We start from the raw sequence: 27,384 nt of genomic DNA, 5'->3' as shown, positions 1-27,384 counted from the left end.
TAAAAAGACCTCTGAACTGGATGGTGAGCGTACTCTGCCCCCTTCTACCACCACCAGCAGGTACTTTTCCTGCCCTGAGCCATTCCTACAGCCCGCAACTATCAAGGAAGAGCCCAGGCCAGGAGAGGCAAGCTGGAAGATATGGGAGTGCTGTGCAAATGCAAGTAACACGGTGCTCCTGAACCTTCTGGTCATCACCATCAATGCTTCAGCCTGCCTGTGCCGCCAGCCGCCTCTTGCTGCAACAGCACCATTATCTCGTCCTGGCTGGCGAGAGCTGCGCTGCTTTTTGCAGGTTTGCGTTCAGCCGAAGGGTGGGGACCAGTGGATGGGTAGGCTATGTGGGCAGCATAGCCTTGTATTACCATGCAGCCTGGATTAATTGCTTTGGGGGGGCTTTGGGGGGGACATTTCTCTGTGGACCACCAAGATTTTTTCACAGACCACCAGTGGGCCATGGCCCACTGTTTGGCAACCACTGGCTTAGTGAACTGTCATAACTCAGGGATCACCTGTACCCTAGGATTCTTTGAGTCACATTTCATGATGACTTTGTTCTTGAATTGGATTGGGAGAATGCTCTTCCATGGCCTGAATGTGAAAGTTGTCTTCTCATACAATTTAGGGAGGTTTCACAGGAAAAATAATAATACATTCTTCTCACATGACCTCCAGACTACAATTAAAAGCACACTTCATTCTTCTCAGCCTCCACAGATAAGTTCAAATAGAAATGGAAAAATACTGATGAGAAATGGCCCAAAAGCATCTAAACAAAGAAACACTGACTCTTTCCTTCCTTGGAGTACCAGAAGGCCAGATATTTTTTTTTCCCCTTCGAGGAGATCAGAGGTGGTATTCAACCGGTTCGCACCTATTCGGAAGAACTGGAAGTGAACTTCCGTGCCCTTAATGGACCCGCCCATGCCACCCATAAGTGTGTATCTGCCAGCAGCAGATGGTTTGTACAAAATGAGAGATTTTGCCTACCCTGGCCAGTAGAGCCGCATCTCTCATTAGTGCTGAGAGGCTGAGGAGCAGGCATTGTGTGCCTGCCAAAAAGTCTTTCTGACAGCCTCACCTGTAGCAGAGATGAGAATGTCAACTGTCTCTAGCCCCTAATTCTCCTTAAGCATTGCCAAATGAGGAGCAGCACTGGCAGACTTTCTAAGCCTAAAGCAGAGAGGGAGGGAGAGAGATATCCAATCCAACCTCTGGGGTGTGTGTGTGTGTGGGGGGAGATGTGGCTTCTTGGGGGTGCATTTTGGAGAAGTATCAAGAGAAATGCTAAAAGGGCAATCAGTTTGGGATTAAATTCCAAATGAAATTGGGTCCTCAGTGTAAGGAGATGCAGAATTTTCAACTACAGGTTTCTAAAAATCTTATTAACCCATTAGACCAGAGGGAGCAAAAGAGAGAGGGTCCCAATGAGGGTCTTAGCTATTTAACTTAAGAATAATTGAATAACAGAATTGAAAGGGACTTTGGAGGTCTTCTAGTCCAACCCTCTGTTCAGGCAGGAAAACTGAGGATGCCAAGTCTGAATGGAGGGCCAGGCAAAGGTGTCAGAATAATCTTTGGAGGGGACCCTATACCAGGGGTCTCCAACCTTAGCAACTTTAAGACTTCTGGACTTCAACTCCCAGAATTCCTACCAGAATTTTGGGAGTTGAAGTCCACAAGTCTTAAAGTTGCCAAGGTTCCCTGACCTATACCATTTCAGAGAAATGGCTGTCCAGTCTCTTCTTGAAAACCTCCACGGTTGGAGCATCCAGAACTTCTGGAGACAAGCAGTTCCACTGGTTAATTGTTCTCACTGTCAGGAAATTTCTCCTTAGTTTTAGGTTGCTTCTTCTTTGTTCAGTTTCGATCCATTGCTTCTTGTTTTGCCTTCTGCTGCTTTGGAAAATACATTGTCCCCCCTTCTTTGTGGCAACCCCTAAACCCTATTTTGTGACCTGCCTATCACACTACTTGGGCAAAGCATGTGAACCATTTCCTCCTTTCAGTGGTCCATAAAAGTACATATATAGTATGTGGATTCAGATAATAAAGTCGAAAAAGGTGATTTTTTTTACAGAACTAAAGATACATTGAGACTGAGGATAACAAGGAGTGGCTGGGAGGGGAGGTACTGGGCGAAACGCCCCTTGACGTGAGTGATGTCGAGTTGGCCACGCCCACCCAATCACGCCCACCAAGCCACGCCCACCCAGTCATATAACCACCAAGCCACGCCCAACCAGTCACATGACCACCAAGCCACACCCACCAAATAAGCCATGCCCACAGAACCGGTAGTAAAAAAATTTGAATCCCATCACTGGAAGAGATGGTATCTGATTAGTGATTTTTTTAATAAATAGTAACCATAATCTGCTTTCTTGAAATCTCTGATTTTGGACAAGAAAACTCTTACCCAAAGAGACCACGTTCCTATGGTTTTCAAGCATGACTTCGGAATGTAGCGCTTTTTGGTCAGGATCCAGCTGAGACCATTCCTCCTCAGAGAAATACACAGCCACTTCCTCAAAGGACACCAGATTCCCCTGAACATGAAAAAAATAGAATAGAATAGAATACTTTATTGGCCAAGTGTGATTGGACACACAAGGAATTTGTATTGGTGCATATGCTCTCAGTGTACATAAAAGAAAGATATATTTGTCAAGAATCATAAGGTACAACACTTAATAATAGTTATAGGGTACAATAAGCAATCAAATCATACTAGGAAACAGTCAATAAAAATCATTAGGATACAAGCAACAAAGTTACAGTCATACAATCATAAGTGGGAGGAGATGGGTGAAAGGAAGGATGGGAGGTTTTATAGTAATACTAATGCAGACATTGTAAATAGTTAGAGAGTGTTGAGGGAATTATTTGTTTAGCAGAATGATGGCATTTGGGGGAAAACTCTATAGCTGTTCTGGTGTGCAGTGCTCTATAGCATCATTTTGAGGGTAGGAGTTGAAACAGTTGATGTCCAAGATGTGAGGGGTCTGTAAATATTTTCACAGCCCTCTTTTTGACTCGTGCTGTATACAGGTCCTCAATGGAAGGCAGATTGGTAGTAATTGTTTTTTCTGCAGTCCTAATTACTCTCTGAAGTCTGTGTCTATCTTGTTGGGTTGCAGAACCAAACCAGACAGTCATGGAGGTGCAGATACAGACTCAATAATTCCTCTGTAGAACTAAATCAGCAGCTCCTTGGGCAATTTGTGCTTTCTGAGTTGGCACAGAAAGAACATTCTTTGTTGTGCTTTTTTGATAACGTTTTTGATGTTAGGTGTCAATTTTAGGTCTTGTGATATGATAGAACCTAGAAATTTGAATGTCTCTACTGTGTTGTCTAGTATTGTAAGAGGTGGTAGTATTTCTCCTAAAATCTACCACCATTTCTACGGTTTTGAGTGTGTTCAGTTCCACGTTCCAGTCGCACAAGGCAAATTGTACAACCTTCCGTCTTCATTGTTGTCTCGAATGAGACCAATACTGTTCTATCATCTGCCAACTTCAGTATTTTAACAGATGGATCGTTTGAGATGCAGTTATTGGAATATAGGGAGAAGTGGTAAAAACACACAGCCTTGGAGGGGCTGTGCTAATTGTACAGGTATCAGATGTGATTCTGCCTAGCTTCACCTGCTGCTTCCTGTCTCTTAGGAAGCTTATGATCCACTTACAAGTATGTTCGGGTACTGCTAGCTGGTTTAATTTAGTCACAAGAATGTCTGGAATGATGGTATTGAATGCTTAACTAAAGTCTACAAAGAGGACCCTTGCATAGGTAAAAAGAAAGAACAGGAGGAAAGAAAGAACAGCAAGATAAGTTCAACTTCATCAATGATTTAGACAAGGAAATAGAAGGGGAACACATCAAATTTGCAAACAAGACCAAATTGGCAGGAATACCAACACTCCACTAGATACGCTTGAGATATAGAAGGATCAACAGATTGGCACCTTCTAACACAATGAAATTCAATGGTGAGAATTGTAATGTACTACATTTAGGAAAGAAAACCAAATGCATGGGCATAGAATAGGAGATACTTGGCTCAAAAGTAGTAAGTAGAACAGGGATCTTGGAGTCCTAGTTGACGATAGCTTAAACGTGATCCAGTAGTGTGCTACAGTTGCCAAAAAATCCCAACAGAATCATAGGCTGCATTAAGAGGGGGATAGAATCAAGATCACATGAAATGTTAGTACCACTTTAAAATGACTTGGTAGAACCTCACTTAGGAATACTGCATCCAGTATTGTTGCCACGATTTTAAAAAGATCTTATGATTCTAGAAAGAGTGTAGAGAAGAGCAACCAAGATAATTAAGGGACTGGAAGTTAAAACATGCGATGAACGGTTAAAGGAACTGGACATGGCTAATCTAGTGAAGGAAAGGACCAGGGGAGACATGATAGCAGTGTTCCAATATTTGAGGGGCTGGCACAGAGACGAGGGGGTCAAGCACCTGAAGGCCAGGCAAGGAATAATGGATGGAAACTGAACAAGGAGAAATTCAACCTGGAAATAAGGAGACTTTTTCTGACAGTGAAAGCAATCAATCAATGGAACAGAAGTTTCCTTCAGAAGTTGTGGGAGCTTCATCAATGGGAGCTTTCAAGAAGAGACTAGATTGCCAATTCTCAGAAATGGTGTAGTGGGGTTGGACTAGATGACGTACAAGGTACTTTCCAAATCTGTTAATCTGTACCTTATGAGGTTGATAAATTACAAAAAGAACAAGGGTCTAACAATTCCTGCCATTGTGATACATTTATTCCTAATTTTTGAAGGACTTCAAAAGAAGTGCTTCTTGTAAACGCAAAGTTGGAGGAGTACCTAGCAGAACTAGATAACCAGAGGAAGCTATGCTGGCTGACAGCAACTTGAACCTGCTATTGTGACATCCATGTTGTGGAAGAACACAAAAATAATCCACTCCAAACAAGGGATGGGGGGGGGAATAGAAGGAGAGAGCACTCCGTACACCCATTTTACTTCCTGAAGGGAGAATACAAATTTAATAACTTTTCCCTTTCTTACTTGATTTGGAGATTCAACCGCTACTTGATCTCCGTCATAAAAACCAGAAAACTTCATTCTTTGTTTGTCTGTAAGGAATAAATAATTTCAAAATGTGTAATAAAATAGGAGGTATTCTATAAAAGAGAATAGAGACCGAAGATAAGAGAGAAGGGTAATTGGAGGATCTTCAATTACCTCCTGAGGTGTCCTGACTTGGATCTTCCCAAGGGATCCTCCTGAAAAATAGCTCCTGAGGGGAATTTGATGGGTTCTTCTTTCCCTCAGGATCTCTGATCTCCACAGTGCAGCCCTTCAAATAGAAGGAAGGAAAAAAGAAGAATTAATGTACATCACATGACACAAAGCGGATTCTTATATTCGGAACTCAACCTCAAAGACCTCAATAACCATCCGTTGTGGCTGAGTGAGAAAACAGTGGAACAGTGTCCTACAAGAATTGGTGGGATATCAACGCATATTATTGTCAGAGAAGTTTGGGAAAGAGGAGTGAAGTATTCAAACACATTCTCTATTCCCTTTGGAGCTCCCTAAATTGTCTCACCTGCAACTGTACCTGCTCCTTCTGCTTGTCCGCCTGGCTCAGGAGGAAGCCTTCAGCCAGGGCCACCGCCTGGGAGCTGGTCTCTGTTCCACACTCCCGCACCCAGTTCTCCATCTCTGGGGGCAGATGGAACAGGAGCTGCTCCAGAACAACCAGGTCCAGCATCTGGGCTTTGGTGTGCTTTTCTGGTCCCAGCCATCGCCTACTAAAGTCATGGAGTCGGCTGCAAAATCCTCGAGGACCCTCAGCATCCTGGTATTGGATGAAGTTCCAGGGCTGAACTTCTGAAGGGAGGATGGTTTCTTCTTCCAGGATCTTCTGCCCAGTTCTGGTCCAAATCTCCCCACCCTTCGCAGGCTGAACAGCTGAAAGGCCTTTTCTGCTTCCTTCCTTTGCAAAAGATTGTGTCTCCATCCTTCCTCTTTTCTGCAGAGCAACTCCAAGTGGGTCCAAGGACCCTTATGGATCTCCAGATGCCTTTTCCTTCACAGGACCATTTCTGGGACTGCACAACGGATCCCTGCAAATTGTTTGAAAGTGGAATTAAGCCACTGAGCAACCTTGACCTAACCTGCCCGGAGCCCCAAGTGGCTCATCCTAGCGCAGGGTCGAGGTCCCCCCGAGCAGGGCCGGGAAGAAGGCAGCTGAAGAGGCCTCCCAGCTTCTCTCCCCCTCCGGAGACAGGATCGGGCCCTCGGGGAGCCGGGTGCGAATCCTGCCTCCATCTCGCCCAGCTTTTCTCTTCTCCTACTGGGCCTCCGCAAGGCCGACCCTCCGCTCCCCCCAACTAGAGGCTCTTCCCCGGGCACGGGGCGGGAATGGGGCCCCGGCGCCTTCGTGGCATCCCCGCTTCCCCCTGCATGGAGAGGGCGGCTGGGGTGCATGGGATCCGGGGTTGAAGGCGGAGGAGAGCCGGGCGCGGGTCTCTCCCTCCTCCGCCCCCCTTTGCCCGGGAAGAGTCACCTCCCTCAACCGGAGCACGACTGGATCTCTCACCGCCAGACTCCCGCAGCCTCTCTACTCTCTGCTGAGTCCCGGGGGTAAAGGACAGCGAGTGCGACATCCTAGAACGGCAAGCATTTGTGATGTCCCTTTCTTCCCGGTCTCCCCTTCAAATCCAGCGGTTAAATTCCCCCTCCAGTGGATCAACGGGGAAGCGACTGGAGTTCCCTTCTCTTGGCGGAGGGCGCCCCCTGGTGGAGGTGCCATGATTGTAGAAAGGGCAGGAAAGAATACCGTGTGGGAGGGGGAGGGCGGGAATGATGGCCTTGGGAGTAGGAGGAAAGGCCCCTCTCCATGGTTCCCTGCCCGACAAAGGCTTCGACGTCTCCAGAGGTGGCACTTTCTCCGTCTTCCTCTCCTCCCTGTTCAGGAAGCAAAAGTCACCATGAAGGCTCCACAGAGATTGTGGGAGGCCTCAAAAGGCTCCAAATCCCGTCAGAAACAGCTGGGCAGCCAGAAGACGAGGACTAGGAGCCTCTGTTGGAAACCCAACTTGTGTCGTGCAGTTGTTGGGATCTCCTGCCTGAAGGGGAGGTAGATGGGACACAGGCAGGAAGGCCACAATCAGGAAAATGATTTTAATTTCTTTCTTTAATTCAATACATGCAGCTGCCCTTCTCAAATTAGTTGCTCAGCCTCTCAGCGAAGGGGGCAGCAGAAAAGGCAGAGACCCCTCCCAGCCTCTTGGGATGAAAGAAAAGGAAGATCCTTGAAAAGGAATATAAAGCTAAACTATGATGAGGAAAAACCATTTTTACAGGCCGATTGAGTGGGAAATTAATCTGAATGCTGGAAATAATTGTTCTAAAGAGGAATAATATTTGATTTTTGAAATTGGTGAAGTTAAATAAAGAAATGGAAAAAGAGTGGCTTTGGAACTGGACTAAAAATGCCACTTGCTGGTGAAAGAAAAATGCTGTAGATTCCTTCAAACTAATGATCTTATTAAAAGAAGAAATTTAAAAAGGAATAACAGAAAGATATTATAATAAGACCCCTGGAAGTTGGAATATATTATAATCAAAGAGCAATTATATAGGATACAACCTCGGGAATTATTGGTGTTTTAGACTTATTAACATTGGAAATAAAGATTTGAGGACATTGATATTTTAAAACAAAGAAAAGATACTGGTTCAAGTAAAATAAAATAAACTGGATACTAGACAATTGGAATAATAAACAATATAAAGATGAGTGAAATGTGTAAAGAAGTAAGAATGGACATTCAAGCCAAGAATGAGATGTGGGACAGAATGTTGGATTTATGCACTAAAATACAGAAGAATATTCAGAAATTGCAACGGCAGAAGGAGGAGAAAGAACAAAGAAGGGGAAGGAGTTAGAAGAAAGAGGAACCAGTGAAACGGAACAAAAGGACCAACAAATAATACAGAAGAAAAAAGTTGAATACGAGATATCAGTAATAGATATAATAAATAAGGGGGGATATTGAGATTGAAATGCTGATAAATAAAATGGTTAGGGAAACACAGAGTGATCAAAAGAGGGTGGGGGCAAATTTTGAGAAAAGGGAGAGAAAATATAAGAAAATTATGATAGAGGAAGGACTAAGGGAAAAAGCCAAAAGATGATAGTAAAGCAAGCTAACAAAAGAGGAATTAACATAAAAGAAAGAGATAGTGGCTAGAAATGGAAAAGGGAGATTCCACATGAAGAGGTATATTTGTAGTAAATATATATAATAGATTTTGAGGAAATGGGATTAAGAACTAGAAAAAGGAATAATTTTAATGTAATAGTGATGAAAATAAGAATCTATAATAGATTAATCAAATAAAATAGAAATGTGTATGTAAGATATGTGATCCATAGTTAAGATATGAAAAGAAATGTTATGTGGAGCCTGACAGAGAATGGATATAACTATATAGTAGGATAATATTTTTAATGAACTATATATTTTGTTATTCATATATACAAGGTAACAAGGTAATGTAAGTTTGAATGTATTGGCTAAGAGAAAATATATTTGTGTTAAAATGAGATGTTAGAGGGAAAGGAACATATAGAAAATAAAATAAAAGCAATAATGGCAAGTGTAATGGGGGAATATAATAGGGGATAATATAAATTAAGATGGAATTTTTGAATGTTTAAAGAATGGTATGAAATTGTAAACATGGTGGGCACAAGAATACATGATTAAGAAAATCAGAGATTAATATGTTTTAATGAATTAAATATTTTGTTATCCACTTGTACAAGGTAATGAGGATATATTGTTATAAACTTGATAATATAAACATGGTGAACATAAGAATGTACAATGAAGGAAATTAGAGAAGGGATAACTGTAAACTAAGATGAAAATTTTGAAATGAAATGATATGATTAAATTGTAAATATGTAGAATATATGACAAAGGAAGTTAGAAAATGAGTTAAAGAGACTGATACAAAGTAATTTATGAGAATATAAAGATGGAAAAATGATAATAGACAATGAAATGATGCTGGAGAGTTGTATTTGTGATTATGAATGATTTTAATGTAAAACAGCTGAAACCACACTCTTCTCGCAAAGATGTATTTAAATAATTAAAAAATAAAAAACTTGACAAAAAAAGGAATATAAAGCTGAACCATGATGAGGAAAAACCATTTTTATAGAGCGATTGAGTAGGAAATTCTCCTCAAGAAATGTGACTAGGAAGCTTAAGCCCCTTGGAGAATTTAAGGAAGGGATATACTATTAGACCATAAATGAAAAGAGGAAAAATAAAATGAAAAAGCAAAACAAGAAAAGCCGAAGGCTCTATTGCTAGGAAAACATTGGACCAGATTAGGAGTCGACAATGACACACAGAATAGAACACCTTTATTGACAAATTGTTCGCCCTGAAGCTTTTTCCATACTCTCCACATTGACATCTGTCATTATTCCATCACATCGTAAGGTCTTTGGCCGAAAAAGGTTCCCTGCTTCTGCATTCATATTGGTTGACTCAGATCTTAATTTGACACAGTGGACCCAAGATGGACTGAAGGCTCCTTGGTGCCCTCTGAGGTTGGTTGGTGCACTGATGATGTTCCCTAGTTTGGCTAATGTCTGCAACAACACAATCAAGCTCAGAGAGCACCAACGACCCCTCATTTTAACCGGGCACTACACACTTTCTCCTTTATTGGCAGGTTAGATTATTTTTGGTATCTTGACATCCCAAGCATTGTGGAGTCGCATATAAGTCTAAGTGGAATTGCTATTGCTATATAGTTTCTACTGAGCGTGAATCCTTTTATGAGAAGTAAGATGACCATTCTGAGCAAAACTCTTTCCACATTCCCTGCATTTATATGGTTTCTCTCCTGTGTGGATTTTGTTATGGCAAGTAAGTCCATACTTCCGAGCAAATGTCTTTCCACAATTCATGCACTTATATGGTTTCTCCCCTGTGTGGCTCATGTTATGGGAAGTAAGATGATATCTTCGAGAAAAGGTTTTTCCACATTCCACACATTTATATGGTTTCTCCCCTGTGTGGAGCCTTTTGTGGATAGCAAGTCTACTGTTGTAAGCAAAGCTCTTTCCACACTCCATGCATTTATATGGTTTCTCTCCTGTGTGGATTTTTTTGTGCAGTGATCCCCAACATTTCTTATGCCGCGGCCCGGTATCCCCAACCTTTTTTATGGCGCGGCCCGGTACCGGCATTAGCTGGCGCGCCCATTTGATGAAAAGTGCTTCCGTGACCTCACCGGAAGCACTTTTTCATCAAAAAAGATGGCGGCGCTAGTAAGCTCGGTGAGCTTTTCCGGTAGAAATGGCTTTCTACCCGGAAAAGCTCACCGGAAGCACTTTTTCATCAAAAAAAGATGGCGGCGCCCAGCAAACCAGCGGCCCGGTAGGACTTGTTCCACGGACCAGTACCGGTCCGCGGACCGGTGGTTGGGGACCCCTGTTTTTGTGGATAGTAAGTCCACTACTATAAGCAAAGGTCTTTTCACATTCCATGCATTTAAATGGCTTCTCCCCTGTGTGGATCCTTTTGTGTATTCTTAGGTCATTGCTAAGAGCAAAGGTCTTTCCACATTCCATGCATTTAAATAGCTTCTGTGCTGTGTGGATCCTTTTGTGCATTCTTAGGTAACTGCTATGAGCAAAAGTCTTCCCACACTCCATGCATTTAAACGGCTTCTTCCCTGTATGGATCATCTTATGGGAAATAAGATGACTTTGAGCAAATCTCTTCCCACACTCCATGCATTTAAACGGCTTCTCCCCTGTGTGAACCAACTTATGACGAATAAGATTACCTCTTTGAGCAAAGGTCTTTCCACACTCCATGCATTTAAATGGCATCTCCCCTGTGTGGATCTTTTTGTGGCAACTAAGTCCACTGCTCTGAGCAAAGGTCTTTCCACACTCCATGCATTTATACGGCTTCTCCCCTGTATGGATCTTGTTGTGGCAACTAAGTCCACCGCTCTGAGCAAAAGTCTTTCCACATTCCATGCATTTAAATGGCTTCTCCCCTGTGTGGATCCTTTTGTTTATTCTTAGGTCACTGTCATGAGCAAAGATCTTTCCACACTGTATGCATTTATACGGCTTCTCCCCTGTGTGGGAGAAAGCAAAAGTCTTTCCACATTCCATACATTTAAATGGCTTCTCCCCTGTGTGGATCATTCTGTGGATAGTAAGTCCTTTACTATAAGCAAAGGTCTTTCCACATTCCATGCATTTATATGGCTTCTCCCCTGTGTGGATTATCATATGGGAACTAAGATGACCACTTTGAGCAAAGTTCTTCCCACACTCCATGCATTTATACGGCTTCTCCCCTTTATGGATCATCTTATGGCAAATAAGATGGCCACTTTGAGCAAATGTCTTCCCACACTCCATGCATTTATATGGCTTCTCCCCTATGTGGATCCTTTTGTGGATAGTAAGTCCAATACTATAAGCAAAGGTCTTTCCACACTCCATGCATTTATATGGTTTCTCTCCTGAGTGGATCCTTTTATGGGAAATAAGATTATGCCATCTTCTGAACGTGTTACCACACTCTCGGCATTTGTAGACCTTCTCCTCAGTGTGAATCCTTTCATGGGAAGTAAGTTGCCTGCTTGTTCTAAAACATGTTCCACATTGCAAACATTTATAAGGCTTGTCTTTTATGTCAATCACTTTTTGAGATATAAGGAACTTATTTCCAAGAAAAAGAATGAATGTCTCATTGTAATTTTGTCCGTTGTGTCTTCTTATTGCATCTTCTCCTTTGTTTAGGCTTAAACAGTGTTCTTTTACTTGTAGTTTAGCTTTGGTTGGCTTCACACTTTTCCCAATATATTTTTTCCTTATTTTCTCTTGCTGGGCAAGAAAGTCTTGCATCGGAGCATCTGTGGAAAATGAGCTTTCCTGATTCCAATTATTTGACTGGCTTCTCACATGGCTTTCGAATTCCATTCGAATTGCAAACTTCTCCATTCCATCTTTAGCATTGATCACTTGGGACAGTTCCCAGGAATCTTGATTCTCCTGTCCATTGTTACCTTCAAAAAAAGAGAAATGAAAATGATAACAAGGTTAGAGAAAAAAATCAAACTGTACAAAGTCAAGTGAATTTCCTTCTGAATTTTTCCAAAATTGCATTATGTTGAATATTCCCATGCTTCCAGTGCTGTGATACAAACATGATGGTTTCTGTATTCACGAGTCATGAAAGCGTTGAAAAATATCTCTTCTTTACAAATATACATATACGTATGCACATACACATACATACATACATACATACATACATACATACATACATACATGAATGGTATTCAGCTTTGTTCGGGTATTTTCCCACTATAATGACATGGGAAAATACCCGAACAAAGCTGAATACCATACATGTAAGTACCCATGAAAACTTAAGAAAACAAATATGTGTGTGTGTGTGTTCTGTCTCACTTTTCTTCTTTCCCAAAAGATGAAATAATACAAACTCATACAAACACAGGCAAGCAAGCTGGCTCGGACTTCACAGAGTTAATTCTTTGGAACTGATAATATCCTTGGCATTCCAACACGCTCTGCCTGCCAAGTCCGAACTGATAACAAATAAAAATCTATTCAGAGAAAATTACAAGGCAGTCCATAAAAATCATTCATGAAGAACATCTGAAGTAAGATTAAACTTTGTCCCGTACAAAGTTCCAGCCGAAAACACACCCACTTTTATCCCCTGTGGGGTGTGGCTCAATGACTCAGCTCACTCTCTGACCCTCCCACGCCTCCTACGTTGCTGCTCACGTTTCTCCCGACGCTGCTTAGGATCAAGCCAACACTCTTCCTCTTTACTCCCTGTCAGGGGCTGCTCCGATATGCCTTCCTCCTGATTAATCTCAGGCTGTTCCTCTCGGTTGTCTGATGAAACCTGAGGCATTATCAGGGAGGAAGGCATTGCCAGAGAGGAAGGTCCTGGGGAGGAAGGCATTCCCAGTTCCTCCTCCTCATCTTCCAGGTCTTCTTCCTCTGACAGCATAGGCTCGGGAATCGGGGCCACAACATATATGTGTATATATGTGTGTATGACAAGAAAGCCCCCAACAACTCACAACACCTGAAACAATTAGTATATAACGTTTCCAACAGAGAACTCACCAAAACAGAAACAGATGTCCTAACCAAAGGATTCAATTATGCTATAGCACCCAAAAAAATCCCCACAGAATCCATCATATGTGCAGTAGAATCCAGCCTAACTAAATTAAATACAGATGAAGCTGATAGAATAAGACACCAAGTTACTAACATCCTATGCACAAGCAAACCACCCAAAACCAACTTGCAAAAAGAAGAACTAAAGGCGCTGCAAGGCCTGAAAAAAGATAGCAGCATAATCATACTTCCAGCAGACAAAGGGAATGCCACAGTAGTAATGGATAGAAAAGACTACGAAACAAAATTGACAGACCTACTCCAAGACTCCACATACAAACCTATAAACACGGACCTAACCACATATCTGGAAAAATTAACCAAGAAGAAAATTATAAATTTGAGCAAAGAGATCCAACAGACAATCATCCCAAGAGAAAAATCTTCCAGATGCCCCAAACTATACGGCCTCCCAAAAATACACAAAGAAGGCATACCTCTCAGACCCATAGTCAGCTCCAGAGGAGCACCACTACAAAACCTAGCTAAACACTTAGCAAAACAGCTAAAGCCCCATGCTGAAACAGCAGTTTCACATGTACAAAACTCATACCACTTCTTGGAAATGATCAAAGATCTACATGTGGAGCAAGAAGATCTGCTTGTAAGTTTCGACGTGGTTTCACTATTCACTCAAGTCCCGATAAAAGAAACTCTGGAAATCATCAAAAATAAATACCAACCAGCTAAACACCTCATGGAACTAACAGAACACTGCTTAATCAACACATATTTCATATACAAAGGACAAAGATACAAGCAAATTGAAGGAGCCCCTATGGGATCACCACTGTCACCCGTCATTGCAAACCTGTTCATGGAAGAATTCGAATCCAGAGCCCTGGCTAATGCCACCCACAAACCCAAACTATGGTTAAGATACATCGATGACACATTCGTGATTTGGCGCCATGGAAAAGAAAACCTAAACAATTTCCTAACACACCTAAACAGCACACACCCCAAAATCAAGTTCACCATGGAAACGGAAACAAACAAACAACTACCATTCCTAGATGTACTAATCTACAAAAAAACAGATGGCACACTAGGACACACCGTATACCAGAAGAAAACACACACTAACCGCTACCTCAACGCCCAATCCCACCACCACCCAGCACATATAAATAAACTCCGTGGCTAAAACACTAATTGCTAGAACCAAATGCCTGGCAGACAAGACACACATAAAGACTGAACTATGCACCCTGACTAAAGTACTGACAGCCAACGGCTTCCACAAAAGCAAAATCACCGGCTTGATCCACAAAAACACACTGAGACATAATGGAGACCTAGAAGATGAACAGACCTATGGAACAGCTGTCCTGCCCTACATAAGAGGTACTACAGACAAAATCATTAAGATACTACACAGGCATCACATCAAGACTGCCTTCAAAACAGACAGAAAAATAGCAGCCATCCTTAGAAACCCCAAAGATAAAATTGACCTGGAAAACCAAGGCATATACGAAGTCCCCTGTGCATCATGCCCGGCCACATACATTGGACAGACCAATAGAAGAATAAGTACCCGCCTGGATGAACACAAAAATGCAGTAAAAAAGCTGGAACACACTTCCTCACTAGTCCAACACATGAAAGCCACAGGACATACCATCAACTTCAATGGCACCAAAACCCTAGCCACTATAGAAAACCCCAGCCACAGAATTATCAGAGAAGCCATAGAGATTGAAAAAAGACCTGAAACCATGAATAGAAGAGATGATTCCACCAGACTGTCAATCATTTGGAAGCCTGCACTCACAAACAAAAAAATCTCCACACCACTAGCCAGGCAAACACCTGGGCACAAACAGATCCCCCCTGATACCTCCAGCTCAAACACACCCCAACCAGGCACCCAGATGAAACCTAGCTTCCTAACAAATAATAGCTGTCCATTTACTCGGAGCCAAGCTGCACTAAAGGCCTCCAATACAGGAACACAATGTTGCCAGCCAATCAAGACACAAAAAGAGCCAAAAAACAGACAGAAGATACTAGAAACACCAATCAAGCAGAACACAGCAAACTCCAAGACCAATAAACACAGACCAAGACTCCCAACCAATCAGGATGAAGAAAAAACCATTCTGGCACAGCAGTAGGCTAGCCCCAAATTTAAAACTGAAACCACTGTAAAAGTCTGACTCACAGACGAACATAATACAGAAGCCTGATGATGGCAGATGAGATTCTGCCGAAATGTTGCTACAACTTTAAAAGCACAACTACAATGACGTTGTGCTTGTGTGAGCAAAGCATGATCGGAGCTGCCGTCTCTCTATAAATACTGGTGAGGAGGTTGGCTGTGTTGTCATTTCTTGATTTGTTGATGGAGTTGATATTTGCAGATTGGCTGCCTTTTTCGTAAGAACATGTGTGGCTGAGGTATTGGCTGTGTGTCTATCAGCCTCCTGTGTTGTAACAACCTGGGTAATGGGCTGTGTGATGATCTTCTGAGTTCTATTGTTTTGACATCCTGGGTCTTGTGCTATAATGTCCTGGGTCATTGGCTGTGTTGTAACCTCCTGAGTTCCGTGACGTGATAGCCTGAGAGGGTGGCTGTGATGTGATGTTCCGGGCTTTGGTTTGGCTCCGAGTTTGAGGTCTGGGTATGTGTTCATGGCGTGTGTCAGTTTGCTTGGTTTGGGGGTCGGGGTGTGTGTCAGCTGGTGATGGAGCCATGGTCTGGCTTCTGGATGGTGGTTGTCTTTCATCTATGGTGTGGCTTTCATCTATGGTGTGGATTTGGGTTTGAGTGTGGTGAGGGAGATTGGTGGTGGCGTCGTGTGTTCTTTTGGGTCCGGTGTTGGTTTTATGTATGTATGTATGTATGTATGTATGGTAGGTATTCAGCTTTGTTCAGGTATTTTCCCACGTCATTATAGTTGTGTTTTTAAAGTTGTAGCAACATTTTGGCAGAATCTCATCTGCCATCATCAGGCTTCTGTATAGTGTTCGTCAGACGAACACTCCCACTCAGACTGTTCCTTGATCCCAGCTATGAGATTTTGGAACAAAATCCCCTGCTTGATGTGTCCCATTGACTTGTAAACGCTCTTCGCACTAAGACTGGAAAGGTTGGGAGGCTTCAAGAATGGCTATTTCGCTGCTCCAAAGTCTCATCAGCTTTAGATCTTTGGTTGGATCTGGTACAGGCATCAGTTCACAGAGAACAGGGGCCTAAAGTACTTTAGTGCGAGATCACACGAGACCAGTAGTACAAGATCTCAGGCTACTAATCTCTTGTGATCTCGCACTGCAGTACTTTAGGCCTGTGTTCATTTAAGAAATGAGGACTGCACGAGATCCAGGGCAAAAGTCTTTCAAAACAAAAAGGCCTTCCTTCTGTTTGCAAAGCGCTTTGCCCTGGATCTCATGCAAGGTTTGGTTAGCATAGAACAGAGGCCTAAAGTACTATAGTGCGAGAACATGTGAAATCAGTAGTGTGAGATTTCCCACTACTGATCTTGCGTACTCAGTACTTTAGGCCTCCTTTTTCTGCAAATATACCAAAGCAGGCAAAGGAACTGACGGCTCGCTACATCGTCGCAACATAAGTCCCGTCAGGTGGGATGGGGATATAGCAGGGGTGGGCAAACTACGGCCCGTGGGCCACATGCGGCCCGTTGGTCTGTCCAATGCGGCCCGCCCCTGAAAAAAAATAGCTGCCATTGGTCTGTCCAATCCAGCCCGCCCCTGAAAAAAAATCACTGGGCGTGGCGTATTGCCCTGTGCCGTGTGGCCCCCAAAGCTGCAAAACAGTGTGGAGCGATCTAGGGGTAGGAAAGAAAAGAAATTTGCAAAGGCCTCGGCTGGGAGTTCGAAATCACCTTCGAGTGCGACCTCTCCGAAGGTGAGTCCCCGCCGATCCCCCTTTTTCCCGGGGCTTCCAGGCTTAAACTTTGCAAAGGCAAAGCTTGCAGGCTGGAGCGTCTTCCCGCCGAGGAGCGGGAAGGGTTCCACCCGGCAGGCAGGGCAGGCTGCTTGGAGCCACCTAAAGCTAGGGCGCTGCTGGTGGAGCCTTGCCCTGCCTTGGTGTCCCGCTTCCCGGCTCGGCGGTCCTGCTCGGGCGGCACTTTAAAAGCCTGCTCCCAGCACCCGAGCAACTTCCCAGCAACTTTCGGCTTCGTTTTAACTCGCGGGCGCTCACGCCTGGCCCCGAGCCGCGCAGCGGAGGGGAAGCCCGGCGGGCGGGCAGGCAGGCTGCTTGGAGGAGGCAACCCGGCGGCGCTCCGGGCTTCCCCTCCGCCGTGCGGCTCGGGCGAGGCACGAGCGCCCGCGAGTTAAAACGAAGCCGAAAGTTGCTGGGAAGTTGCTTGGTTTTCCAGGGCTTCCAGGGCTTTGCAAAGGCAAAGTTTGCAGGTTGGAGCGTCTTCCCGCCGAGGAGCGGAAGGGTTCGCCCGGCGGCGGGCGGGGTGCTTGGAGCGGGCTGCCGTGCGGCTTGGGGTGAGGGGCGAGCGCCCGCGAGTTAAAAGGAAGCCGAAAGTTGCTGGGAAGTTGCTCAGATTTCCGGGCTTCCAGGCTTAAACTTTGCTCGGGCGGCACTTTAAAAGCCTGCTCCGAGCACCCGAGCAACTTCCCAGCAACTTTCGGCTTCCTTTTAACTCGCGGGCGCTTGCGCCTGGCCCCGAGCTGCGTGGCAGAGGGGAAGCCTGGCGGGCGGGCAGGCTGCTTGGAGGAGGCGACCCGGCGGTGCTCCGGCAGCAGCAACAGGCAGTTTCGCCCGGGCTCCGCTCAGGTGTCCGGCTGGGGCTGTCAGGAGTTGCTACCGCCGGCGCAGCTCCGTGCGGCTCCAGTCCCGCGTTGCCTTGGGAAGGAAAAGGCAAAACCAGGAGCCGCTGAGCCTGAGCCTCCGGTGCCACTGCTCCCGTTGCAAAGCACCGCCGTGGCTCTTCATTTTTGCCTTTCCCTTCCCGAGGCAACGCAGGACTGGAGCCGCGCGGAGCCGCGCCGGCGGTAGCAACTCCTGACTCAGGGGGCCTCCGAGGGGAGGGGAAGGAGGAGAAGAGGGGGGGGAAGGGTGGGGGGGGGCGATTCCCAAAAAATCTTGTGCTGACCCGGCCTGTCTGTCAAATTTTAAAAGTCAATGCGGCCCCCGAGCCAAAAAGTTTGCCCACCCCTGGGATATAGGATACATAAAAGCAAACCTCATTCTTCTCAGCCTCCACAGATAAGTTCTAATAGAAATGGAAAATATACAGATAAGAAATGGCAAAGAAAGCATGTAAGCAAAGTGACATTGACTCTTTTCTTCCTTGCAGTACAAGGCCAGATTGTACTTTCTTTCTCCCTCCCAAGAGACGATATCTGATCAATGATTTTTTTAATTTAAAAAAACTAACTATAATCTCTCTTCTTGAACTCTCTGATTTGGGTCAAGAAAACTCTTACCCAGAGAGACCACGTTCCTATGGTTTTCACGCATGACTTCTGAATAAAGCGCTTTTTGGTCAGGATCCAGCTGAGACCATTCCTCCTCAGAGAAATACACAGCCACCTCCTCGAAAGACACAAGATTCTCCTGAACACGGAAAAAAGAACAGAACAGGAAATTTGCAAGATATATTCATCTTTATCAGTGATTTAGACAAGAGGACAGAAGGGGAACTCATCAAATTTGCAAACAGACCAATGTTAGGATTCCAGCAGTTACCCCAATTAAATCTGGCAGTTACCCTAATTAAATCATGAGTCTTGAGACAAACTTCCAAAACTTCAATTGACAGGAATAACAACACTCCAAAAGATAGGCTCAAGATATAGAAGGATCGATAGATTGGACCCCATCAAACAAAATGAAAAAATTAGAAACAATGTGAGAATGATTTTAGATACACTGGAATACTATGAAGTACATTGTGAAAAACAACTGGCATTGATTGTACTAGATGTCCAGAAAGCGTTTTGACAACGTAAATTGGCAAAAATGTGTGGCAAAACCCACATTTGCAAATACTATCAAGATACAAGAAGGATGCAAAAACATGGGGGTTCTATAAAGAACCAGCAACACTTGATAACATTTTATTAGGGACAGAAGAAAAGCTGCTACGTAGATTATATAATTATTTATTAAACTTTAAAATGGAAGATGAACAAGTAAAAGAAACCATGATAGTACGGGCAAAAAACTTTGGCTATAAGAACTAGATAAATGGCAAAAACTTGGGGATAGAAATTACAAATTTACAAATTTAAAATCTTTATAGAATGTTCTACAGGTGGCATCTGCCACCAGCAAGACAAGCAAAAATATTTCATAATATGTCCGCCAAAGGTTGGAAATGCAATCAGACTCCAGGCACTTAATCTCATATGTGGTGGACATCAGTGGTGGGATTCAATTTTTTTTACTAGAGGTTCTGTGGGCGTGGCTTGGTGGGTGTGGCAGGGGAAGGATACTGTAAAATCTCCAGTCAGATCTCCGAACTACTCAAAATCTCCACTACCGGTTCTCCAGAACTGGTCAGAACCTGCTGAATACCACTTCTGGTGGACATGTATGAAAGCAAGAAAATACTGGACAGAAATACACACCTGATTGGAAAAGATGACTAAGCAGCATATAAAGCCAGAAATATTTCTATTGGTATAATACCAGAGAGGGGGACGAGTGGTCTGCCACCTCCAAGTGGTGTCCCCTGGATGCGCGAAGCCGTTAAACGCTGACCGTAACTGAGAGCAGACCCTCCGACGACAGGCCCACGCGACAGGCCGGCTGGAGTACTCAAATGCCGCATCAACATGGTGGAAACGTCCACTACTGAACACACGCCCAATGCTACCGCATTCGGGGGAACCGACGGGCGCAGGAGACCATTGGCCTGCGTCAAAAATCAACGAAATGGTCCACGCGGAAAGCACGGCGCACTTGCACCGTGTGAGAAAGCTATGACGGCCGCCTCCGGGTCTGACGCGCACGGAGACTACCCGATCCGTGTGAAAAATCGCAAGCGGGGAACAGAGGATTGCCAGACGCTCAAGGTGGCCACCTGGAACGTGGATTCGCTGACTGGACGCTCGACCGAGATCGTCAGGGCCATGCGGGACAGGAAGCTGGACATCTGCTGCCTCCAGGAAACTCGCTGGAAGGGCAACAAGGCTACGACTATAGACGGCTATAAGATACACCATATACACCAGCTGTAAGGAAAACCGCGGCGGTGTAGCTGTGGTTGTCAGTCCCAGCTGGCAAAGCTCCGTTGCAGAAGTTAAGCGCCTCACAGAACGACTGATGATAATCGTCGTAGCGACCGAGAGGCAGCGCCACACATCTTGTCCGCCACGCCCTCAGACCGGATGTCACGAGGAGGAGAAGGATACCTTCTGGGAACTGCTCGACATCCAACTCAGGCAGATCCCATATGAAGACGACATCATCATCTCTGGCGACCTGAATGGTCATGTAGGGCGGGACAAAAACGGACACCAGTGCCACGGTGGGCACGGCACAGGCGATATGAATGAGAATGGCCAGAGGATCCTGGACTTTGCCGACTCCCATGATATGACCATCACGAACACCTGCTTCATTAGGCGAGAACCCCAACTCCTCACCTACCATAGCAGAAATGGGAACCACCACACACAGATCGACTACATCATCGCACGACGAAGAGCCGCTAAAAACGTGCTCAACGCCAAGGTGTACCCGTACGAATCGAGCAGTCAGCACAGGCCGCTGATGGCGAAGATCAGGATCAGCAAGCCCAAGACCAAGATTGACAAAAAGAATGCAGACCAGCCACGAATCAAGTGGTGGAACCAGAAGAAGATGGCGGGACCCCTCATCAAACCGGAGCAGTTCCTGCAGATGGTCGACGGGCCACAGGAAGCGTGGTCCATGCTGAAGAGCACTGTTCACACTGCCGGCTGCCAACAGCTTGGTTGTACCAAGCCAGGACGGAGACGCATCGAACGAGATACATGGCTCTGGACACCGGAAGTACAAGATGCCGTGCACCTGAAGAAACGGCTCTACAAGGCCTTTCTTCAGGACAAGACCAGCGAGAAGCTCTATAGTACAAGGCGGCCAAAAAGGCAGCCAAGAAAGCAGTAGCGACAGCCAGAAGCTCCCACTACGACGACATCTACGAGAAGCTGAACACGCGAGAAGGCGAGAATGAGATCTACCGCCTAGCCAAAAGCAGACACAGGAAGACCCTGGACATTGACCAGTTTCATGGGATCAATGACGAAAGGGGAAATTTGATCGTCAACCCCAGAGACGCCGCCGAGAGGTGGCGGCAATACTTCGAGAAGATCTCCACCGAGGAGTTCCCACACCCACGAACCCCGCGAGGTGACCCCGTCGAAGGCCCAGTCTCAGGCATTCACGCCAGCGAGGTCACCGACGCCATCAAGGCCATGAAAAACGGTAAGGCAACAGGACCAGACGACATCCCTGCCGACTTCTGGAAAAAGGCACTACCGGGCTCGGCATTGTGGCTGTGCGAGCTGTTCAACAACATCGTCTCCACGGGAATAGTGCCACACGACTGGTACCGCAGCACCACTGTTCCGATCTGGAAGGGAAAGGGCAGCCCAGCGGACTGCTCCAACTACAGACCGGTCAGGTTACTGTCACACACTATGAAGATCTTCGAACGCGTCCTCGATAAGCGCATTCGGGACATCGTCGACATCAGCGTCAACCAGGCCGGATTCATCAAGAACTGCGGCACCACCGATGCCATCTTCGGTGTGCGGATGCTGATGGAGGCTCACAGAGAGAAGAAAATCCCGCTCCACACCGCCTTCTTGGACTTGGAAAAGGCCTTCGACCGAGTCCCGCACGATCTCATCTGGTACGCACTGCGAGATCACGGCGTGCCCGAGCTACTCGTACAATGGGTCCAACTCCTATACAGATGTCACAAAAGCCGTGTAAAAGCGGCAGCTGGGATATCAGAGGAGTTCAATATCACCGTCGGCGTACACCAGGGCTCTGCTCTCTCACCACTGCTGTTCATTCTGGTGATGGACACAATTACACACGACCTGCACACGCCCGCCCCATGGACGCTGCTCTACGCCGATGATGTGTTCCTGGCCAACCTGCGCAAGGCTGAACTCGAGCACCTAGTCCAACAGTGGCACGACCGCCTTGAGCAGTTCGGGCTCCGGTTGAACCTAAAGAAGTCCGAATACCTGACCACTGACAACGAAACGACAGGCTCCATCCACGTGAATGGGCAGGAGCTACCGCGCGCCTCCACCTTCAAGTACCTGGGAACTACTCTTGGGAAGAAGGCCTACTACAAACTGAGGTGGCAGCCAGGATCAACGCAGCGTGGGGCAAATGGAAGTCCGTCACGGGCGTCCTCTGTGACAAGAAGATGCCGATGCACCTGAAGGCGAAAATCTATAACTCTGTGGTGCGCCCCGTGGCCATATACGGCGCAGAGTGCTGGCCGACGACCAAAGAAGTCGAAAGCAGACTCCAGACAATGGAGATGCGAATGCTCCGATGGTCGGTAGGCCTCACCCTACTCGATCGCGTCAGGAATGAAGAAGTGCGCAGACGGTTCAACGTCGTGCCCATCCCCACGGTCATGAGGCAGTCCCGGCTACGATGGTTCGGCCATGTGAGTCGCGCCAAGGAAGAATCCATCATCAAATCTACGATGAAGGTGATTGTTGGAGGAGCGAGACCGCGTGGTAGACCTAAGCAACGCTGGATGGACACGATCAAGGCCGATCTAGAGACCGCGAAGGCAGACCCGACATATGTGGCAGACAGAGAGGCGTGGAAGCAGTACTCAAGGACATTAGCGGACCTCGCCAGAGCGCGAGACAAACGCTGAAGAAAAAGAAGAAGAAGAAGAAGAAGAAGGTATAATACCAGAGAACTGTGATAAAGGGATTATATATTTAATATTATATATACTGACAACAGCAAGAATTGTATTTGTACAATATTGGAAAAATGAGAACACCCCACACCTGAAGAAAATGTAATTCGGAAGATACTGGATTGTGTAGAGATGGACAGATTGACATTGAAAATAAAAGATAAAGGCAATTCAGAGTATTATTTAACATGGAACAAGTTTTATTAATAATTACGAGGTGGACATTAGATGAGGAAAAAGTATTCTTATGTATAAGTAAAAATATGAGTGGTTTATAAGTATGCCAATATAATTGATATCTGACACAATCACAAACAAGCGGATGTAATTATAAATATGGTTATGATTATATGCATCACTAATATTATTTGTGTTGTTTTGTTTTCATGGTTTTGTAAAATGAAACAAGTGCAGAAAAGAGCAATAAAAATTATTAGTGGATTGGAGGCTAAAACATATAAAGAACTGTTCCTGGAATTGGGTATGTCTGGTTTAATGAAAAGAAGGACCGGGGGTGACATGACAGCAGTGTTCCAAGAAGCAATGGATGGAAACTATTCAAGGAGAGAACCAACCTACAACTAAAGAGAAATTTCCTAATAGCGAGAACAATTAATCAGTGAAATGACTTGCCTCCAGAAACTGGTGGTGTTTATGAAGAAATTGGATGGCAATGAATGGTTGCATGGGCATAGCTAGTGTTGTGAAGGACCAGGGGAGACATGATAGCAGTGTTTCAATATTTGAGGGGCTGGCACAGAGAGGAGGGTGTCAAGCTATTTTCCAAAGCACCTGAAGGCCATGCAAGGAATAATGGATGGAAACTGAATAAGGAGACCATCACTGGGAGCTTTCAAGAAGAGACTAGATTGCCAATTCTCAGAAATGGTGTAGTGGGGTTGGACTAGATGACGTACAAGGTACTTTCCAAATCTGTTAATCTGTACCTTATGAGGTCGATAAATTACAAAAAGAACAGGGGTCTAAAAAGTTCCTGCCACTGTGATATGTTTATTCCTAATTCTTGAAGGACTTCAAAAGAAGTGCTTCTTGTAAACTTGAAGTTGGAGGAGTACCTAGCAGAACAAGATAAGCAGAGGAAGATATGCTGGCTGACAGCAACTTGAACCTGCCATTCTGCTGTCCATGTTGTGGAAGAACACAAAAATAATCCACTCCAAACAAGGAGGGGATAGAAGGGGCACACCCACTTCACTTCCTGAAGACAGAATACAAATCTAATAATTTTTCCTTTTCTTACTTGATTTGGAGGTTCAACCACTGTTTGATCTCCGTCATAAAAACCAGAAAACGTCATTCTTTGTTTCTCTGTAAGGAATAAATAATTTCAAAATGCAAATAAAATAGGAGGTATTCTATCGAAGAGAGAGCGAAGGTAGAGCAGATGGGTAATTGGAGGATCTTCGATTACCTCCTGAGGTGTCCCAACTTAGATCTTCCCAAGGGATCTTCCTGAAAAATAGCTCCTGAGCAGGATTTGATAGGTTCTTCTTTCCCTCAGGATCTCCGATCTCCACACTGCAGCACTTTATATAGGAGAAAGGAAAAAAGAATAAGTAATATAAATCAAACAAAATAAAGTGGATTCTTATATTCGGAACTCAACGTCAAAGACCTCAATATCCATCCTTTGTGGTTGAATGAGAAAACAATGGAACAGTGTCCTATAACAGTGGTCCCCAACTTTTTTGTAGCAGGGACCAGTTTCAAGCACAAACACTTTTTCAAGGACGGGGGGAGGCGGGGGGAAGAATCTGGAGTTTGGTGGTTTGCTTGCAGACGTTTCATTACCTGACTAGGTAACATCTGATGTTGTTACCTAGTCGGGTAATAAAACGTCTGCCAGCAAACCACCAAGTTCAGGGAGCGCCTCGGTCCTGCCTCCCTCAGCCCCATCCCTCAGGTGTCTCCCTCCCTCCCTCAGGTGTCTGCCTCGTTCCTCTCTCTCCTCGTTCCTCGTTCCGCTCTCTCGCTGTTCCACCAGCCCAGGAAGAAACTGCTTCAAGGAAGCGGGGTGTGGCTTTTCCTGTCGCCGCAGCTCCTCCGAAGCGCCCGTTTACCCCACCCCACCCGCCCGCCGCGCGGTTCAATCCACAGTGCTCCATTCTGCCTGCCTGCCTGCCTTCTTCGTTTCGGAGCAGCTTCGCTGATAAAAAGAGGCGAATAGTTATTATTCTCAGCCGAAGCTGCTCCCAAACAACCAAACAGGCAGGCAGGCAGAACGGGCACTGAACTGAATCGCGCGCGGGCGGGCGGGTGGGGTGAACGGGCGCTCGGAGGCGCTGCGGCGACAGGAAAGCCACCCCCTGCTTCTTTGAAGCAGTTTCTTCCTGGGCTGGTGGAGCAGCGAGAGAGCGACTGAGAGAGGAACGAGGCGGAAGGAAACCGAAACTGCTGAGCCAGAGAGCAGGACAGGCTTCGGTTGCTTCCTCCCTCCCCTTCTTTCATTTGTGTCCTTGATCCCCGATCCCAGCAGCATTCACCGAAGGCGAAGAAAGCCGCCATTTTTTATTATTTTTTTTCTTTGCGGCCCGGTACAGAGTGCTCCACGGACCGGTACCGGTCCGCGGCCCGGTGGTTGAGGACCCCTGTCCTATAAGAATTCGTAGGACATTGCCACACATTATGAAAGTCAGAGAAGTTTGGGAAGGAGGGCTGAAGTATTCAAACACATTCTCTATTCTCTTTTGAGCTCTCACCTGCAACTGGACCTGCTCCTTCTGCTCCTCCGCCTGGCTCAGGAGGAAGCCTTCAGCCAGGGCCACCGCCTGGGAGCTGGTCTCTGCTCCATACTCCTGCACCCAGCTCTCCATCTCTGGGGGCAGAAGGGCCAGGAACTGCTCAAGAACCACCAGGTCCAGCATCTGCTCTTTGGTGTGCTTTTCAGATCTTAGCCATCGCCTACTAAGGTCATGGAGTCGGCTGCAAAATCTTCGGGGACCTTCAGCCTCCTAGCATTGGTTGAACTTCCAGGGCTGAACTTCTGAAGGGAGGATGGTTTCCTCCTCCAGGATCTCCTGCCCAGGTCTTGTCCAGATCTCCCCACTCTTCCCAGGCTGTACAGCTGAAGGGCCTTTTCCGGTTCCCTCCTTTGCAAAAGGTTGTGCCTCCATCCTTCCTCTGTTATGCAAAGCAACTCCAAATGGGTCCAAGGACTCTTGTAGATCTCCAGATGCCTCTTCCTTCACAGGACCATTTCTGGGGTCGCAGGACGGATCCCTTCAAGTTATTCGAAAGTGGAATTCAGCCCCTGAACCACCTTCAACCAACCAGCCACACTGGGCGGGAAGGGAACTCAGGATCCCCAACGCCTTCTCGGCACCCCCTTCTTTCGCTTCCCCCTGCAGGGAAAGGGCGGCTGGGGAGCATGGGACCGGGGTTAAGCCTCCACCCCCGCCCCACGCACCCCGGATACGTATGGAGCTCTTTCCCGCTACCTTCTCCACCTCCTGAGGAGCCCCAGGGGTTAAGGGCAGCGAGTGCACGTTCCTAGAGTGGCAAGCGTTTGTGATGTTACTTCCTTTCCAGCATCCTCTACAAAGGCAGCCGTGACGTTTGCCCCCAGTGGCCCAATGGGGAACCGCCTGGAGTTCCCTTGTCCTGCCACACAGCACCCCCTGGTGGATTTCGCGCAAAGTGCCAGGATTGTAGAAAAGGCGGGAAAGAGGAGCGCGTCTGAGAGGAAGGGAGTAGGAAAGGCCCCTCTCAAGGGATCCCTGCCCGAGAAAGGCTTCGACAGAGGGGGCACTTTCTCCCAGGAACCGTCTGTGGAGATGGAGAAAAATTCTCTCTGGAGGATTTAAAGTCAGAAGTTGTTGGGAATTCCGATCTTAAGTGAAGAAAAATGGGACACAGGCAGGGAAAATGATTGTAATTTTTTTATTTTTTTATTTTTTTTTAATTCAATACATAGAGGTGCCCTTCACAAATTATTCCCTCAACCTCACAGTGAAGGGTAAGATATGCTTCTGCCTCTTCTGATGGACACCATCTATTGTACCTACAGAAAGAATGTAAAGAAAAAGAAAAAAGGAAACCAGTTCCAACGTGGAAGAGAAGCTGAAACGGATGGATGTTCAAGAAACTTTATCTCATAATGAGGCTCCTTAATTAAGAAACAAAGAGGGGGAAATGGCCTTTCATCTCTGACTGGAGAAAAGGTGGAATTACAAAACTAAGAAAGGAAGGGGGCAAGAGGCGTCTCGCCAAGATGGTCT

The 27,384-nt window shown here is 45.8% G+C and overlaps 2 protein-coding genes across 10 annotated transcripts in view; both read right to left on the bottom strand.

Moving 5' to 3' along the window:
- The window catches only part of LOC148131822 (uncharacterized), a 56,907-nt gene extending 32,430 nt beyond the window's left edge, over window positions 1-24,477 (bottom strand). The window contains exon 1 of the mRNA XM_087953479.1: window positions 24,408-24,477. Within this exon, the coding sequence (XP_087809605.1) occupies window positions 24,408-24,445 (38 nt within the window). The 5' untranslated portion in view covers window positions 24,446-24,477. The remainder of the gene's footprint in view (window positions 1-24,407) is intronic.
- The window catches only part of LOC113425366 (uncharacterized), a 137,293-nt gene that overhangs the window by 8,664 nt on the left and 101,245 nt on the right, over window positions 1-27,384 (bottom strand). For 2 of the 9 annotated variants that reach the window (XR_015747130.1, XM_087953405.1), the window contains exons 1-5: window positions 6,594-6,655; window positions 5,598-6,117; window positions 5,231-5,345; window positions 5,054-5,121; window positions 2,420-2,549 (exon numbers count right to left, since the gene is read on the bottom strand). Coding sequence is in view for 8 of the 9 variants with exons in the window: in XM_087953405.1 (XP_087809531.1) it covers window positions 2,420-2,549; window positions 5,054-5,121; window positions 5,231-5,345; window positions 5,598-6,011 (727 nt within the window). In the remaining variant the exon portion in view is untranslated. Of the gene's footprint in view, window positions 1-2,419; window positions 2,550-5,053; window positions 5,122-5,230; window positions 5,346-5,597; window positions 6,118-6,560; window positions 6,656-9,848; window positions 10,200-10,529; window positions 12,119-18,683; window positions 18,814-24,407; window positions 24,476-24,578; window positions 24,694-25,866; window positions 26,625-27,384 lie in introns of those variants that run through there. The other 7 variants (XM_087953410.1, XM_087953406.1, XM_087953409.1 and 4 more) reach the window with 7 other exon arrangements.

Source organism: Notechis scutatus, chromosome 2 (assembly GCF_049901735.1).
Source record: "Notechis scutatus isolate UNSWTSFEM ecotype Mainland chromosome 2, rNotScu1.2, whole genome shotgun sequence".
Classification (NCBI taxonomy): domain Eukaryota; kingdom Metazoa; phylum Chordata; class Lepidosauria; order Squamata; family Elapidae; genus Notechis; species Notechis scutatus.
This window is presented reverse-complemented; position numbering and strand designations above follow the sequence as displayed.